The following is a 16437-nucleotide window of genomic DNA, read 5'->3' as shown; positions in this document are numbered from 1 at the left end:
GACACTGGTCCTGGCTCAGCTCTGTCTCCTTCCAGGTACCCTGCTGCACCTACATGTAAGAAATTCTCCAAAAGGTACTTTGAGGAAAGACCCTCAAGGAGACAATTCAATTTCCAAATGTAAATTCCAACAACATAGAGAGGGGCCACTGTTGCTTCCAGTCCCCTGGTGGGAACTGAGGCTTTTACGAAATGAGATTGCCTTTGACATTGTTGCTATTCCCAGGAAGTGTTTTGTTCAATGCTAAAGGAAGCTATTTCTATTGGGAAAGGATTTGTTCAGGTAAAGTTGAACGTTTGCGCTTGTTAGGCATGAGTTCAAGGAAGGCAGGGCTGATGTAGAGAGGCATGAATGTTCCACGTCCTGTGGTTTTGAAGGGCTTGTCTCTCAGCAAGAGATTCTGGCCACGCGTGAAACCCACGTGGAACCCACCAGTGTCTCTCCCCATCCCCCACCCCTTGTGGTTCTTCCCACTGCCGGTGCACGTGTCCGCCCATGACAGCCCTGAGTCTGCTGGGTTCAGATTCGATTTCAGGTGGAATGGCAAATTCAGATTCTAGATGTTTTGCTGGAACCAAAATTATGATGGTCAAACACCAGCTTTCTATAGGCAATACTACAAGCAGGCGAAATGACTCTAGGGAAAAGAAAAAAAAAAACACTCAACACATAATAAAGATTTTCTTTATTTGATTTTCATGATTGGACATCCAAGAATGCATTGATAGGACAGAGACCTTCCTTGTAGCATTAAAATGAAATTGTGAGCATTCAGCCATTAATTCCACTGAGTACTTTTCCCCCCAGAAGCTGGTGTGATATTTAGATGACACGGAATCAAATGATCTGGAACCGTGACTTGTGCTCGATTAAAGGGGTCCTCAGTGAACACACTTCGTGGTCTGAACCGTGATAGTCTTCATGGGTTGGTCGTCATCTCACCCACAAAAAGATTGGCAACAAAGGGCAGCTGTGATTCTGCAACACTTCTAACCAGCCATGTACTGAGGGACGCTGGCAAAGCACGGAGGAGCTAAGCCCAAGACTGTCTGAGGCCCCGGGCGGGTGCCTGCCTGTGTTCTGGCTTCACTCCTGAGGCCAGTGAACTCTACGACCCTAGACGAGGCACCTAGCCTTCCTCTGCTTTGGTTTCTTAATTTATACAATGGGGAGGAGTAGACGGTCGCTTAAATCCCAAATTTTACCATTTAAAAGACAATGGGGTCTTCTCCTTCTGGGGGGACAGAGAGTGTCCCGGGATCCTTCCAGCTCTAAGTGTGTGCGGACCGACCTCCCAGGGGCAGGCAGATGGCGAGGCAGACTTTTGCAGGACACCCTCGCATCCCTGAACACGGTCCTACATCCCCACTGACAAAGACATAATCTGTGCAAGTCATTCTAAGAGAGAGTGTGGCCCTCTGGTGCAGAGGGCAAGGCAGGGCAGCGGCTGATGGTCGCATGGAAGCCTTTCCTGAGCTCTGAGCAGCGATCCGTCTCTCGTACTGGTGCTATGGCCAGTCAGCAGGGTGTGTTTTAATTCTTATTTTAATTTCGTGTTGGCAGAAAGGCACTGTCAGATAGTGCCCTTCAAGGGAAACTCTTACTTTGGGGGGCTGTTGGAATCTCTGTGCTTTTGGCTCAGAGCTGCTCAGGACCTACGAGGCACACACTGGCTCCCCCAAACTGTACTCCATGCAGTACTTACCGTCCCACGTGAGGGATCCAAGACACGCTGCCCGGGAGTGTCTGCGCCCCTGGAGAAGCCGAGCCAGCCCTGAGTGGGAGCTCCATGCTGGCAGAAACCCTGCTCTGGGGACAGAAGAGCGCTCAGTCTTACCGTCACAGCCCAGCGACACACAGACCCAGTGAAGGAGTTACATAGAAACCTCATGCACACACCTTATCTGACTTTCGCTGAGTATCAATTCTTTACTAGCAAGAATTACTTGTTGGTAAAAATATTCCTTACGTATTTTGGATAGTGTTTTGTCTTTTGTTTTTTTTTCTTCCTCTCTTGGCAACGTTGCATACTTTGCTCAGGGTCACAGCAATAAGGTTCTCCCATTGAACATTCCTCTCTTTATAAGTTGAAATAACAATGCTAAAGGTCTAGGAAGCAACAGAATTTGAAGTTTAAAATCCTCTCTGACTTCTGAAATACCATCCTAAATATTTAACTCTGAGCCCTAACTAAAACATTAGTTACAGAAAATCGAAATTTCAAAAAAAAAACCCAACAAATCCCCAATCCCCAAACTAACGAATAATGTTTGCATAGATAAGTTTCATGTCTCTAAATAAGTACTATAAATAACAAACGATATGTAATAAAAGCAGAGAGGGGGAAGGCTAGAGAACAGTGATTAGGAGTCTATCAAATTGGGCCATCTCACATCTGGGTTACATTCATAAAACGCAAATTGTAGCCCCTAGGAAATTATCATCCACAACTGATTGAGTTTGGTCTTTTTCTGTTGTGTTTTTTTTTTTCCCTGAAAGTTGCATATTGCTCATCTGTTTTTATATAAATCTAAAATGTGGTATTTGTCCCATATGTACATGTGGTAAAGTGATCAAGAAAAATATTTTCAGTACTAAACACCCCCTGCCCCATTTTAAAGGAAACCCTGAATGTAGTAAATTCATGCTAATTGGGAACTCTGTGAAGGGGTTAAAACATTACCCGTTACAAGTCGCGTGGTCATTAGAAATGTCACCCAAATAAAAGCCAGAAACAGGAAGCCAAAAAGCAGGTCCCTACGGCAGGCATGTGTCTTAAATGATATCATTTGTCAAGTTTCCAGCGTCTTGTGGTGGGGAACGCAAAAAGAAGGTCTGTGTTGTACTGAGGACATTACACCCTCATTAGCCAGAATGTTCCTTAAGTACATAACGCAGGATTTTCATTTTAATAAGCAGCAGCTACTTGTCACTGCACTTTCATTAAATAAATACTGAATGTAATACTAATGATCATTTACAGAGGCTCTATCCTACTCTGGAGAAACTGTATTCAGATGAGATCATATAATAACAATGTATAGAGCATATCAAGCAAAACTTCCATGTCATTTCTTTGTGAACTATTCCCTGAAAAAAAAAATTTTTTTTAAATGCTGACCACATTTACTAGCAGGAGTCATCGTCAAAGAGACCTGAAAAGACACTGTTGGCATTTTTTGGTTTGTTTGTTTGCATGCAAAACAAATGTGAAGGAATATAGCACTTGTTCTTTTAGAAGTCATAACGGAACGGCAAGGAACGGCTTCTCAAAGTCAAACCCCTCCATCTGCCCAGCCAGAGACCTCAAGGCTGAGGTGCCGAGAAGGCCACCCTGAGAACCGAGAAATAACTCATCCCCCAGCATCGCTCAGCCCCAGCCCTGTCTCTAACACAAAGACTGACAATTGCCCTGAATTACGGATGTACGTTCTGTGCTATGTCATGCTGTTCAGGAAGGGGTGTGAGCGTGTCGCACCATTTCACCTCCCATTACAGGCCCGTCCTGAACCATAATCCCAGCAGATGAAACTGATACTGAACTATGACCCTCAATTTACAAATCATTTTTCAGAAGAATAAAAAAAAAAAAGTTTAAACATATTTTTGGCATTATCTGAATGGGCGGAATCCTTCATGCTTGTTTTCTAAGAATAAATGAAAACAGCATGCACTGTAGTTCCTGAGTTTGGGGAAAGTGAACATGGGGTTTTCAGATTATATTTTATTTTAGACTTCGGTGTTTGAAATTTTTTTTTTTTTTTACATCGCTGAATTTCGTCTATTCCTTCAAAACATCATAAATTTCTATTCTGTAGCTTAAGGGATCCATCAGCTCAAATGCTGGTCTTTCATCTTTATTACCCTCCCATTAAAATGAAAGAAACCGGGACGCACTGCAGTTTGGAAGCAGCAGTTCAGCTGGCGGGGTCCTTGCTCCTGGAGCCTCCGTGGGGGGAGAGGGGCGGCCGGTTCAGACCGCGCACATCTCTCTGCGTGGGAAGCAACAGACACCCCGTGAAGTCGCGTCACCTCCGTGGACCGCTCGGGTGGATCGCAGCGTCCGCCCGTGGCCGGTCACTTCCTGGGCACTGAGCCTGTCCCCTGACCCGCGCGTGCGGGCGCTGCTGAAAGCGGGCAGAAAAGTCTCCTTCTTGTGGCCAGAGCTGCTGGGTCAGAAAGGGACAGATGACCCCCAGCGCCACGCTGGGCCACTCCTCTCGCACCCCGCACGGGCACCCCTGCCCTAACGAGGACACAAAGAGCCCCGCATCAGGCCGCCCGCCTTCTTCATAACTCACAGGCGTCCCGGTGGCGATCGCCCCCAGTGCTATCTGTCTTCAGTGCGGTTGTGACACTGCGGCACGATCCATAATTTGGCGGCTATTTACCGTGACATCTCCCTTCAGCACAGCCATAACATTCAGTGAAGCCATTATTCGGTCCCATTTACCATATAAATTGTATTGTTGTGCATGCATGCTAGTAGCTACGTCAGGCACCTGAAAATGAGTAAATCTTGTAAAACAGATACTAACCGCTCTTCAGCGGTGGGATTTCCTTGCCCCTCAAGATGGGAGGAGAGAAAAATTAAATACGGTCACCAAGTTTCCTGGAGCATCTTTAATTGCGTTGCTATTTATGGAGCAGGTTAGGGACGCTGAAACCCAGGGCTTTGAAAAATAATCGGGTGGGCTCTGCCTCCCACCAGAGAGGCGCGGTGGGATTTCAAACGCGCTGGCAGCCGCAGCCTGCCCTGCGAGCTGAAGGTGAGGAGGCGGGCGGTGGGCTGCCTGCGATTCCCCAGAGGGGGCTCCAGACGTGCCTCTCACATGGGACCCCGGGCAGTGGGCAGTAGAGACGAGGAGCCGCTCATTCCCACAGAACGCGTGGGGAAGTAAAATGGGGACACGGGGACAGTGTTCTGTGCCACATGTACTAGCCTGTTTCCAAGAGCAGAGAGAAAACACACTGTGTCCGAAAGTCTGAAACATGAAGCGAATGTCTTGTTATTTTAGATTGCGTCAGGCCCTCCTCTGCACAGCGCTGTCTGCTAGAGCCTGCTTCAGGCAGAGGAGGGATGCTGTTATTAATCTCTGGCTGTATGCCTAAAGACTGCCTCCCCTTTGTGAGGCAGACCCTCCCCGTGGATGTGGGCACAGCACAACCGCTCCACTCCGGGGGCAGGTCCGAAGTTTTTAAAGCACTCCCCATCTCTGTAGTACCCCTTCCTAAAGCCTGCTTTTGTCTTATCGGTTTTTATCTGCCCTTCTTAAGGGCAGAGACAAACTTAGGGTTCCACAAAGGCCTCACTGGGACAATCGTGCATAAAGCATTAAATAATAGACACTTTTTAAAAAATAGGTCTGTGTTCAAATAGTCATTTTTCTAACAACCCAACAAAATCAAAGTTTTGGGAGAATTCCTCTCAATTTCTATTTAGATAGTTGGTAATTTGAAGAAAAGGCAGGAGGGCCATTTCCTGGGAATATGGACTCTGAAAATATATGGCAGCCTTTCTGTTCTCTCTCTCATTTATTAACTGCTCATTAGCCTAAGACCAAACTTTCCCAAAGTAAAGAAATTGTGGACTATTTTCAAGACTGATTTTAAAATCTCATCAAGCTGAAGACATACTGATTTGATCAGATCTTGCATCAGGAATTAATTTAATTCTCTGGAACAATAAAATCTGGAATGAGATGGTCCATGACCAAAGAATTGAGTATTACGGTTTTACCTCTGAGCCATCAAGAGAAGTTTTTATTAGCATTTTTTTCAAGGGAGGGGCAAAAAAAAAAAAAAAAAAGAGAGGGAGAGAGAAAAGAAATAAAGAGAAACTTATTCATTAACTCCTGACTTTTGTTTAAGAAATATCATACCCATTAGCCGTCTACAAATAACTTGATTTGAGTAATTCTGAAGAGTAAAGTGCCCATTTTCTTTCTCCTCGGATTTATGTCATTGTTCTGTTTTTAGAGCTTACTGTTGACAGAGCGAGGTAATTCAACTACAATTTTTCCAGTGTTTTTTCCCATGTACATATAATCAACAGCCCGGGATACAGACTCCAGGCCAATAAACCTGCCTTCTGCAGCCCGATCTCCAAGGTCCACCTCGCAGACCAGGTCTCCAGCCGCATACATCTTCAGCAAGTGGTCCATGGCTGCTTGATACTTAGAAAGGGAATGGTTCAAGAAGAAGCCGCGGACACTGGCAGATTTCTTCAGCAGTTTGGCCGGTAATGTCCCTGCTTTCACAGGAGAAAGGCCAGTAGGAGTCTGGTAGCCAGAGACGAAGCCAATGACTATCAGACGCCCCTTGACAGCCAAGGCATCCAGGGCCAAGTCGAACATGGCGCCCCCGACGGATTCGTAGACCACATCCACACCTTTGGGGTACTCCTGCTTCAAGACAGTGCTCACAGGCTCCGTCTTATAGTTGATGGGACGATCGCAGCCAATGGATTTCAGAAAAGCGGATTTTTTATCGGAAGAGCAGGTGCCAATTACATGGCACTTGGCCTTCTTTGCAAGCTGCACGGCGAACTGGCCTGTCCCCCCAGCTGCCGCCGTCACCAAAACTTTTGTCCCTTCCGACAGCCCTCCGAGCTCGTTCAGGCTGATGTACGCAGTGGTAGCACTGACTGGCAGGGACACATACTCAGGCTGCGCGGAGGCCACGGGAGCCGCAGCCCGGGCAGGCACCACTGTGTACTCAGCGAAGGAGCCCGGGGCCATGTAAGCCACCGCTTGGCCAACGGCGTAGCTGGCACTGGCTGACAGGCCTAAGGCTACCACCTCTCCCACACCTTCAAAACCTACATCAAAGGGGGTCTTGACTGAAGGGTCATATCGGCCCGCAGAATAGTTGATGTCAGATGCATTGACACCGACAAATCTAGAAGAAAACAAACAAACAGACACATTAAGATATTCTCCTCATCAAGGCCTTGATAGTCCACTTAGAAAAAACTCCTCTGATTCCAGTAACTGTGGACGGGTGGCTAAGCTATCTATCCTAGTAGGATTCTAGAAAAAATAAAAATAAAAAATAAAATCCGTCCTGATACTCAGTTGAAAAAGAGAAATTAAATAAGTAATTGCATTCTGAGTTTTGGTATATTTGATTTTTTAAATCAGGGCAGGGGATCACTCCATAGCCCCTGAAGCCCCAAGTTGTTTATGTCACATGCTATTTACTTCCCTCCCTTTCTTTCAAAGGTGAAATACAGCATTAAAAAAAAAAATACATAAAGTCAGGAAGCCCTCTTATATGTAAACTCCACTGGAGCTATGAGTCGGAAATTAATTGGCCTCTTAACAAAGATGTTAAAAAACAACAGAGAGATAAAATATATTCAAAGAAGTAGACTTGCATTGATTCTGGCAACAATTTAACACTTCAGATAATAACAGTAATGACAATGATATTATTGAAGATTGACGCAGTGTGCAAGGTCATCGGCTGTTACGCGTTACCGTGGGGTTGTTTAAAACACGGTTAGAGTGGCCGCAGCAAATTTTCTTTCTGATGTAACTATGTCCAGAATGAAAATATGCATTTTGATTAATTGAACAAAAATTGTCTCATAAGGGTAGGGAGTTTTATGGAACATTCGACATCTTACAGTTCTTTTCAGATGAAAAGGAAAGCAAATCGTCACTATATTTTTCCTCAACAAGAAGCAGAAACATAACTTGATTAATACCAGATGATTATTTTCACTTTGGTATCCAGAGTCGATTTAATTGCGAGGTCGGTATTTTTACCAGCCTTTTTTCATCTCGGTAAACCTCATAACAAAAATATCCTGATACCTAAGGAAAAAAATAAAAAAAGCCGTCTACTTAAAAATGTCAGGAGGTGGCTTAGACACATAATGGAGGACCCTAAAAATGTCATTTCCACCTGTAATGAAATGAAAAGACAGTGGTGTCTGGTGGCACAAGGAAAGCTGGTAAGTCGGTCATTTCAAAATAATTCACTTTTAATTTAACTTAATAAACCAAAACTACCCTGTGCAAGGACCCATTCCCACCAGGTTATAGACAAAACTTTGTACTTATAAATGCTCCCTTATGATTATGCCCCCTATATCTACAATACTGAAAGCGCCGGGCATACTGTGGAAAGCAGCAAGCAGGAAACCACTTCTCTGGGGCACGTCAAGCTGCTTTCGTTAGCACACCAGCCTCAAGAGCACACTGCAGAATTCCAGAGCCATCCATGATAACGTGACAATGAAAAGTGGGAAAAATGATTTTTGCTGCTTTTTCATTTGGGATTTAATACCAAGATGCTCACATTCTGTTTTGGGACTGCCCCCACCACCCCCCTCTTTCCTTTAAATTTACATCATTCCAAAGGTTGGGTCTTTTTAAAAGGGGCCAGCTTCTTCAGTGCCTGCTTCTGGACTTCAGAGAAGGCAGCCAGGGCAGAGCCCCGCTGGAGAGTCTCGCCTCCCGCCGGGCTGTAGGCGGTAAAGCCCAGACCCAGGAGGGGTCCTGCGGGTGGAAGCCTCCGAGGTTTGCTCCAGAGGTGGGGGACTGAGGCCCAACCGCCAGCTCTGGTCTCCCGGCCCACAATTAACCCTTCCCGTGCCTTTCTCCCCTCCTGGATCAGTCCTCACTGGAGAGGCCCTCTTCTGCGGGGCACCCCTGCCTTGGGCTCAGAGGGACGCCCCTGCGGAGGCTGGGCCCTGGGGACCTTCCCACCTCTAAGGACTGCGCCTGGGGAGGGGGGGGGGCTACTGGAGGAAAAGGCTCCCCCACCTTCCCTCTGTGGTTTACTACTTCCCAGAGCGAGGTGACAAGACCAAGCAGGGCCCACGCAGGAGAAAAGTGGAGGGGAGAGGGCACCAGCGCGGGAGGGGGGTGGACCGCCCCGTGCAGGTGGGAGTGGGCGCTGCTGGGAGCTGGGGTGCGCGCAGCTGACCAGCGGCTGCTTAAGTTTACCTCGGCGCGCCCCTTCCAGGTTGCAGACAGCTCTGCGTCTCCCTTGCAGCACCCTCGGGGCGCCCGGGCCAGCCTGCGGGGCCCCAGAAATCCTTCTGGAACTGTCTCCCCTCGGAAGTGCCGGCCTCTGCTGACTGCCCACCCTCTCGTCCCGGCCTCTCCACCGCCACCACTGACTGGCTCGAGCAAGGACTGGGACTCCCGGAGCGGGCTGGGTCCGAGCCCAGCCGGCGGGCGCTGGGGAGGAGGGGCCTCCACCCAGGCCTGAGACCCTGACCTCGGCCTCCAGGAGCCCGGCGGGGGTCAGGTGGGCAAACATAGCACAGGCCGCGGAGCTTGGACCCAGGGGCAGTCAAGCTCTTGGTTGGGGGGCGGGGAGGTTTTCTAAGCACAGGGCACGCCGGAGCGCCTCGGCCCCAGCACTGGGGCCTGGGGCAGCCGGACCGTGACCTTGGCCTCCCGTGCACCCCCGTTTTTCGTGTCTCCCCTCCCCACTTCCCCCGTCCTGCCGCCTTCTAAGCTGCCTGCGTCGTCGGTGAAGGAGTCTCGGGCTGGTGGCGACAGCCCTCCGCTCCTCCGCTCGGCGCGCCTTGCCCACTCCCGGCGGGTCTCCCGGCCCGGCGCGGCCCCCGCCTCCCCCGGACCCCGGCTCTGACGCCCTGCGGCCGCCGCAGCAGGTGGGGATCCGCCGCTGCCCGCAAGCGCCTTGATCCTTACCTGGGGCTGCGAGAAGGTCGGGAGCCCGCGCCTTCCGCTCCTCCAGAAACAAGTTCAAGAGCGGCGGGCGCAGTGGGAAAGGGGGCCCGGGTCGGGGAGCAGGGGACAGGAAGGGGAAGGGAGCGAGAAAAAGAAAGGAGACAGGCTTGGTAGAATGCCTGCATTTCGAGACTCTCCTTGTACCCTCTTTAATGTAAAATATATGCTCTTAGTAAGTGCAAGGTTCTAGCCGTCAGATGGGAGGATCCCAAAGTCCCGGAACCCCAGAAAAAGAATGGGACTGGGGTGGGCTTTCCCCAAATATATACGCTTCCAGAGGTGCCCGGTTTCTTTATACTAAAGAGTGCTGAACCCCTTCGTCGTGCTTATGATGAAACGGGCAGTCCTGCAAAAGGAGGGAAACGCTTTCTTTGAACAAAAACCAAACGTGAAGTCCGGAGCTTTCAATATTGGGAGACAAACAAAGTCGCCTAGATCAGATTTTCTTAAAAAGAAAGAAAGAAAGAAAAGAAAGAAGAGAAAGGAAAAGAAAAGAAAAAATTGAAGACAAGGAAGAAAAATAAATAAAAGAAAATCTCGGCCTGAGGAGTCAGCAGAAATGCTGTTACCCTCCCGTGAGCAGCAAACCGTTTATCAAAAACGCCTTCCCCATCCCCCACCCCGCTCTTTGCCATTCCTATAAACTCTTTGCTCCATTATCTTACACTTGAGCAGAAAATCGTTAGAAATATTCGGAAACGAAATCATGTGTCACCGTCCTTCGAAAAAAAGCTAAAAATCGCACGCAAGCTGACTTAACCGGAGGGTGCCTTTCTTCCTTCTCTTCTTGAGGGCTGGGCACTGGGAGGGAATGTGAAGTTGTCCTCGGATGTATGAAAGTGAGAAGTGGATAAAGGAACATCAATTACACGTTCTGCAGGGCTTTTAAGCACCCCTCTCAGAGTTTTCCTAAATGGAATAAACTTCATTATCCCAAATCCACGACTGGCTTAAAAGCACGTCCCTCTCCGTGAATACAGAATTTCTATTTTCTGTTAAGATGGGATGAGGTATGCAAATATTCAACTGAAAGGAAAAGTCAGGCAGCGCACAGCTAAAATCTCCAAACGCCTTTCCGAACAAGTGAATGTATGCCTATGTCATTCATTTTAGAGCAGATTTTTATTATGATAAAAATGAAAAGCGCTTGCATAAAATTTTTACACAATTAACACTGTTGAGGAGATTTGGTCTAGGATTAGAATGAACTAACCTGCAGCAAATAGACTTGCAGTCTGCTCTTTAAAAAAAAAATCTGTACAATTCCAACTCCCCGGACACTATTTGCCGAGTATAAAGGATCTCCTTCCAATTTGGGGATAGAAGCAGATTTTCCACAGAGTAGGGAAAGGGGATACAAAGATTTCACCTCCTCTCAACATTCAGAAAACTGGTTCCATTCTCCTTCCGACACGGGCTTCACAGTAGAAGGTAGAGGTCAAGTTGTACATATAAATATACTACTTGTGTTAAAGGACTCTGGGCATATGTGGGGGAAAACACAGGCATGGATTCTAAAGCAAACCAAGCTGAGGAGCTCCAACTGTGGGGGAGCTGGCGCTCCAGAATCCTGACCACCCAATTCAGGGACCATCCCCGGTGACCTGGCGCAGGGGGCGCCTGGGCACTGGCGGGGAAGGAGAAGGCGAGAGGGGACAGTGAGGGAGCAGGGAAAGGAGTCAGAGGAGGGGACAACCCGAAGACCTGATGTACTTTCACAGGTGGAGAAGCCATCGACCCGGTGCTGCCCAGCGGGAGCAGCTCCTGGGACAGCGCTGGGGGGTGGTCCCACTCCACGGCAGCTGGTCCTCCTTTAACTTCACACCTTCTTCTGCCAGCTCCGCTCAGGCAGCCACCCCCCCCCAACCGCACACCCGGTATCTGAAGGGGATTTTATTTAAGCAGTGCTGTGTGTTTTTACATCAGTGCTCACAGTCAGTAGAGTACGTGGTCAGAAAAATTACGAGAAAAGAAAGCAGCCCGTGTCAAACTTTTTGCTTGCTAAAGGCTGAGGCTTTTCAGCCCGCTTCTCGTCTCAACTTCCAGCAAATGACTCTTGTGTCTTGTGTGTTCTGCGTGTGTTCCTTCTTCTTAACTTGGTAGGAAGCAAGTCCTTATCTCAACAGCTTTAGCGCTTAATCCCATAATGAAGCAATCCTTTGCAGCCCTGTATCCACCCACAGAAACTTTTAGGACACACACATGTACCTTTAAGGCACTCTGCACCCCACTCTGGCCAGCTTCCACCCAGTCCCACTCTTGGCTCCCTCAATTTTTACGTTTCCAACAGGTTTCCAGAAGTTTTCCATCAGGACCAGAATTATTCAATGTTGCAGTCTTTGGAAGGCTGATCGGAATCTCTAAAATAAGCGGATTAAACGCTGCATCAAGCCACTCGAGTAGGGTACACTTTGCCTTTCACGCCTTGCAGGAGTCTCACAGTACTTTCTAAGAAACAATTTACAACATAGTTTCACAACTCACTCCTTCTTTCCCTCGCAGGCAACATACAACACTGTAACCCCTCGCAGGCGCCAGAGCAGGCGGGCGAGTCCTGCTCTAACGTAGGGGATCGAGGAATGGCGAACGCCCTGGCTGCAAATCAGCAGCTAGGGGACCCAGCGAACAGAGAGCAGAGGGCACGGCTCCTGCAGAGTGAGGTCCCTTCCCGCGCTTCACCAGTTACTAAAGATTAGAGAGCTGTAGACACAGTCAGGTAGGGAGTGTGGAGGTGGAAGAGGCGATCAGAAGGTAGGGAAACCCACCCGAGTACCACCCAGAGGTCTGCAAAACGCTCAGGCAAATGCAGCGGTGCCCCAACCCCGGCCCTGACCCAGCCGCCCCGGACGCGCCACGAGCCTGTCGGTAGGCTCTAGGGCACAGACAACAGCCATACAGCACTGACAACACGCAGACGACACCGGCGAGGTGCACACCAACGCACCCAACGACAGGGCTCCGCCATTGCGAGGCGGCTGCCAACCTGGAGCGCACAGGAAAAGCCAGCCGCGTCCTCGTCCTCCTTCCTCCAAAGCACGTTACCTAAACGTCGCAGTTTGTGTCCAGCCCGTTCCCGGTCCACACTAAAGATTATGGGAACGCAGGAGCCGTGGGTGCGCGCGGGTGGGCCGGGCGGGGAGCCTCCCCTTCTGGGTCCCGTCGGTTTTATTTCGGGAGCGGGAGGGGGAGGAGGGAGGGCTGGGGGAGGGGAGGGGAATCCCAAATTAAAATAACCCTCAGTTATGAGGACGTTCGGTGGCATCGGGTATTCACACCAGCAACAGTCACATTACGTTCGCCTTCGCCAGATGGCGGCGGGTTCAACTTCCCGGGATCTCGCAAAGTCAGGCTGCGCGCCCGAGCGCTCGCCGGAGTGCGGGGACGCAGGCGGGCCCGGGACAGCCGGGAAGCGGCGCAGAGCGGGCCGGGGCCCGGCCGGGGCGGGGGGCGCGCGCCGGGCTCACCGGTTCCGGACGAGGAGGTCTCCGTCCCCGGGGAGCGGCACCGGGCAGTCCCGGAGCAGGGTGACGGCCTCGCGGAAGTTGGGGCTCAGCCGGGTCACCACCAGCTTCTGCATGGCGCGGGGGATGTTGGAGCCCTGGAAGTCCAGGAAGTGGCGAGCGTACGACATGTCCACGATGGCTCTGGCCCCGGCGGACGCCAGCCGCAGCATGGCCCGCGCCTCCGCCCGCTTTCTGCGCCGCCGCGGGCCGAGGTCGCGCCCAGCCGGGGCCGCTCGACTCGCTTGGCTCCGAGCGGGCGGGCGGAGCAGGCGGGTCCGCCCCTCCTCCGGCCCGCGTGCTCCCCTCGACTCCCCCCTCCTTCCCCACAAGGACTGGCTCCCGCTCCCCCCCTCCCCGCCGCGCGCAGCGCCCGCAGTCCGCACGGCCCCCGCGGTCCCCGGACGCGCCACCCCCGGGGTCCCGGCCTGGGGATCGCTGCCACCCCGGCCGCTGCTCCTTTAATCTTTTTGTTTTGGTTTGAATCTGCTCGGCGCAGACTGGCCGCGGATCCTCTCCGCCCTCCCCCTTTCTCCCGGCGTCCGGGAGGCACCGGATATCCCCACCCTCCCCGCGCTCTGAAAGCCGGATTTGACTCCTCCAAAAGGGTGAGGGGGGCGACGAGGGGAGCCGCGCGTCCCGCGATCGCCACGGCCCCGAGCCGGCGGCAGCCCGGGGCGTCCTCGGAGCGGCGCGTCGCCCGGCGGCCGGCGCAGGCACCTCCCCTTCCCGTGCGAAGCGTTCACTTCCTTGCAAGGTGGTACGAATCAACCCCGAGCGCGGCCGGGGCGGCGGGGCACGGCCGGGGGCCCCCGAGCCGCGCGGGGAGCCCCCGCCACCAGTGCACGCGCACAAGGACCGAACGCGGGGCGGGGGCGCCCAGAGCACCCTGCGCCCCGGACTCCTGGCCCCCCATTCCCGGAACGCCTCGCCTGCGCCTTCTGCCCTAAGCCTGCCTGTCCCAAGCAAGTTGCACGAACTAAGCCATTTTATTTATTTTGGCCTAGATTTCGTGTTTTTTTCCACGAATGCTTTAAGTAGCCTCTACAAGACTGTTACAGGTTTCCCACTGGGGAAGAACACATATATTGGAGACTCGAGGGCCAAATTTTCTGATCATATAAACATTTAAACTTCTGGGTGGGGGTGCCGAAGGACCTCACTGAATTGGAGACGTTGCAATTATGTATGAAGACCTCATTTCATAACTCAGCTGGAAAGATATGCCGTTCCTTCCTGTCAGTTTCCTCCCCAATTCTCTATATTGACCAAGTAAATTCACTTTTCATAGAAGGGCCAAATTAAATATTTTCCACATTTTAGTATGATGAGATGAGCCCATTCTAAAATTTGTATTAAAGGTATACAATTTAATTTAAAAAACCCTCTTGTGTTACACTTGCCTAGACTCACCAAAATAAAAAAGCCACCCAGTGCCCCTCCCCAATCAAGCCTAACCCCCAAACCAAGACTGCAAAAGTGACACAGGTATTTTTATCTCAAATGTCCCGACGTTCTCATCCAAGGGTAGTCTGTGTCCACGTGGCTCCGTGTGTATGAACGTTCGGTGGGGGGGGGGTGGACTTACAGGTTTAAAAATCTGCAGGAACTAATGTCTACTTAACTTGGCTTACAACACATGGGTTTCACCCGGTATCAGGCAGTGGATTCCAATAACAACCCCCTCAATGTCTTTCTCCAATGTGCAATCTTTTATGTTATGCTGTATTAAGATTTCTTTTTTGTGTCACATTGTTTAGCTCCGGAAAGAAAAAAAAAAGAAAACAAAGCAATTAAAAAGATTGACAGGTATGGTCTGTGAGAGACCTATTTGTAATTGTCAGGGTGACGTTGGCGAGAGGAGGAGGAGTAAAAACTGAAGCAGGAAAAGCAGCTCGATGTGTCTGTCTATCAGTTGAGACTGTCTGAAAGCTCTGCGATCCGAATGTGTGTTATATTTCACTGAAAAGAGAAGAGAGCGAGAGTGCATCTCCCTCTCTCCCAGGAGTTTGGGGGGGACAGTCCACGCTCATCTCGCCCCCCCAGTGAATGTCCGCTCTTCGCCCCTCCGCACACACTCTCCGGGTTGTTGTCGGCTGTGGTTTTTTTTTTTTTTTGGAGGGGGTGCTTTTTGTGTATTTTTCAAAATTTTTCTGTTGGAAGATCAAGACCGGCCAAAAATCCATGATCAAAATGTGTTTGCATTAGATTTCGCAGAGGAAGAGACGGCGATCCTGGCGGCAAAGCCCGGCGGGGAGCGCGGGGCAGCAAGTGGCGCTCCGGCGGGGTGACACTGTTTGATGTGTGACTGTTTGGAAGGAAGGTGGAGCGGCGCCTGACATCTCCCCCCGGCGCATGTATGTACGGGGGCTTCACTCCTCTGTCTTGTTTGCTTTCTTCCTCTTAGACTAAGTGCGGGAGGAAAAGGACAGCCGCGATCGGCCTCGCTGGCGCACAATGAGAAAGCTGCGACCCGCGTACTAAACCCGCTCGCCGCGACCCCCGAGCAGCGAGGAGCGAGGGGGAGAGAAAGTTGCGCTCGGAGACTCTCGGCTCGCGGAGGAAGGCGCAGGGGAGCGCCCGGAGCGGCGCCCGAGGAGCGCCCGCCACAGCAGCGCGGCGGCGGGAGGCGGCAGCATGGAGCGCGGGCCGCGGGCCGGCCCCCCGAGCGCCCGCCGCTGCGCCCGCGGCCCGCGCCGGGGATGACTCCGGGCTCGGCGCCCAGGCCCCGCGCGCTCCGCCCGCAGCCCGGCGGCCGGGACGCGGCCCGCGCGGCCGCCGCCGCCGCCTCCTGAGCGGCCCCGGGCGCGGCCGTCCATGCGAGCGGCGCCCCGCGGTCCGCGGCGCGCCCGGAGCCCGGAGCCCGCGGGGACGAGGCCAAAGTTGGGCGCGCCGCGGAGTTGCGCCCGCGCCCGGGGCCCCGGACCCCGCGCCCCGCGAACTCGGGCGGCGGCTGAGGCGACGGCTGCGGCGGCCCGAGCAGCATGCCGAGGAGGAAGCAGCAGGCCCCCCGGCGCTCGGCAGGTAACGCGCGCGGCCCGCGCCGTGGGGAGCGGGGGCCGGGAGGCGCGGGAGCGGGAGGGCGGGGGGTCGCGGCCGCGGTGCGGGGCGGGGGGCCGCGGGGCGGGCCGGGGGGCGCGCGGGCCGCGGCGGCGCTCCCTGCGGCGGCTGCGGGCGGCCCGGGCCGGGGAGGGAGGCCGGGCCCGCCCCGGGCCGCGCTCGCC

At 52.2% G+C, this 16437-nt stretch overlaps 2 protein-coding genes across 6 annotated transcripts in view; one reads left to right on the top strand and one right to left on the bottom strand.

Moving 5' to 3' along the window:
* Window positions 1-16437, top strand: part of TSHZ1 (teashirt zinc finger homeobox 1) — a 634721-nt gene that overhangs the window by 543577 nt on the left and 74707 nt on the right. Inside the window, exon 1 of one of the 3 annotated variants that reach the window (XM_044242802.1) lies at window positions 16067-16237. The exons of the other annotated variants lie outside the window; for them this stretch is intronic. Within the exon in view, the coding sequence (XP_044098737.1) occupies window positions 16198-16237 (40 nt within the window). The 5' untranslated portion in view covers window positions 16067-16197. Of the gene's footprint in view, window positions 1-16066; window positions 16238-16437 lie in introns of those variants that run through there. 3 annotated transcript variants of the gene reach the window in all.
* ZADH2 (zinc binding alcohol dehydrogenase domain containing 2) lies at window positions 669-13458 on the bottom strand. 3 transcript variants are annotated; one of them, XR_006383873.1, is made up of 3 exons: window positions 13178-13458; window positions 1900-6900; window positions 669-1809 (listed from the first exon to the last, which is right to left on the bottom strand). XR_006383873.1 is itself a non-coding variant. In XM_044242803.1 (2 exons), exons 1-2 carry the CDS (start codon window positions 13384-13386, stop codon window positions 5976-5978), a joined length of 1134 nt encoding a protein of 377 aa, XP_044098738.1. In that variant the 5' UTR covers window positions 13387-13458; the 3' UTR covers window positions 669-5975. The 3 variants fall into 3 exon arrangements, 1 of the variants encoding a protein (XP_044098738.1); XR_006383874.1 differs by having other exon boundaries at window positions 669-1804; XM_044242803.1 differs by having other exon boundaries at window positions 669-6900.

This window comes from Neovison vison, chromosome 3, assembly GCF_020171115.1.
Source record: "Neovison vison isolate M4711 chromosome 3, ASM_NN_V1, whole genome shotgun sequence".
Taxonomy (NCBI): Eukaryota; Metazoa; Chordata; class Mammalia; order Carnivora; family Mustelidae; genus Neogale; species Neogale vison.
The sequence above is the reverse complement of the archived record's forward strand: the minus strand, read 5'-3'. Positions and strand labels throughout refer to the sequence as shown.

Excerpts from the sequence above, each read along its gene's own strand:
- ZADH2 (XM_044242803.1), bottom strand. The coding sequence starts at position 13,386 with ATGCTGCGGCTGGCGTCCGCCGGGGCCAGAGCCATCGTGGACATGTCG. Across the intron at positions 6,901-13,177 it reads GACCTCCTCGTCCGGAACCG|ATTTGTCGGTGTCAATGCAT; the intron begins GTGAGCCCGGCG and ends GTTTTCTTCTAG.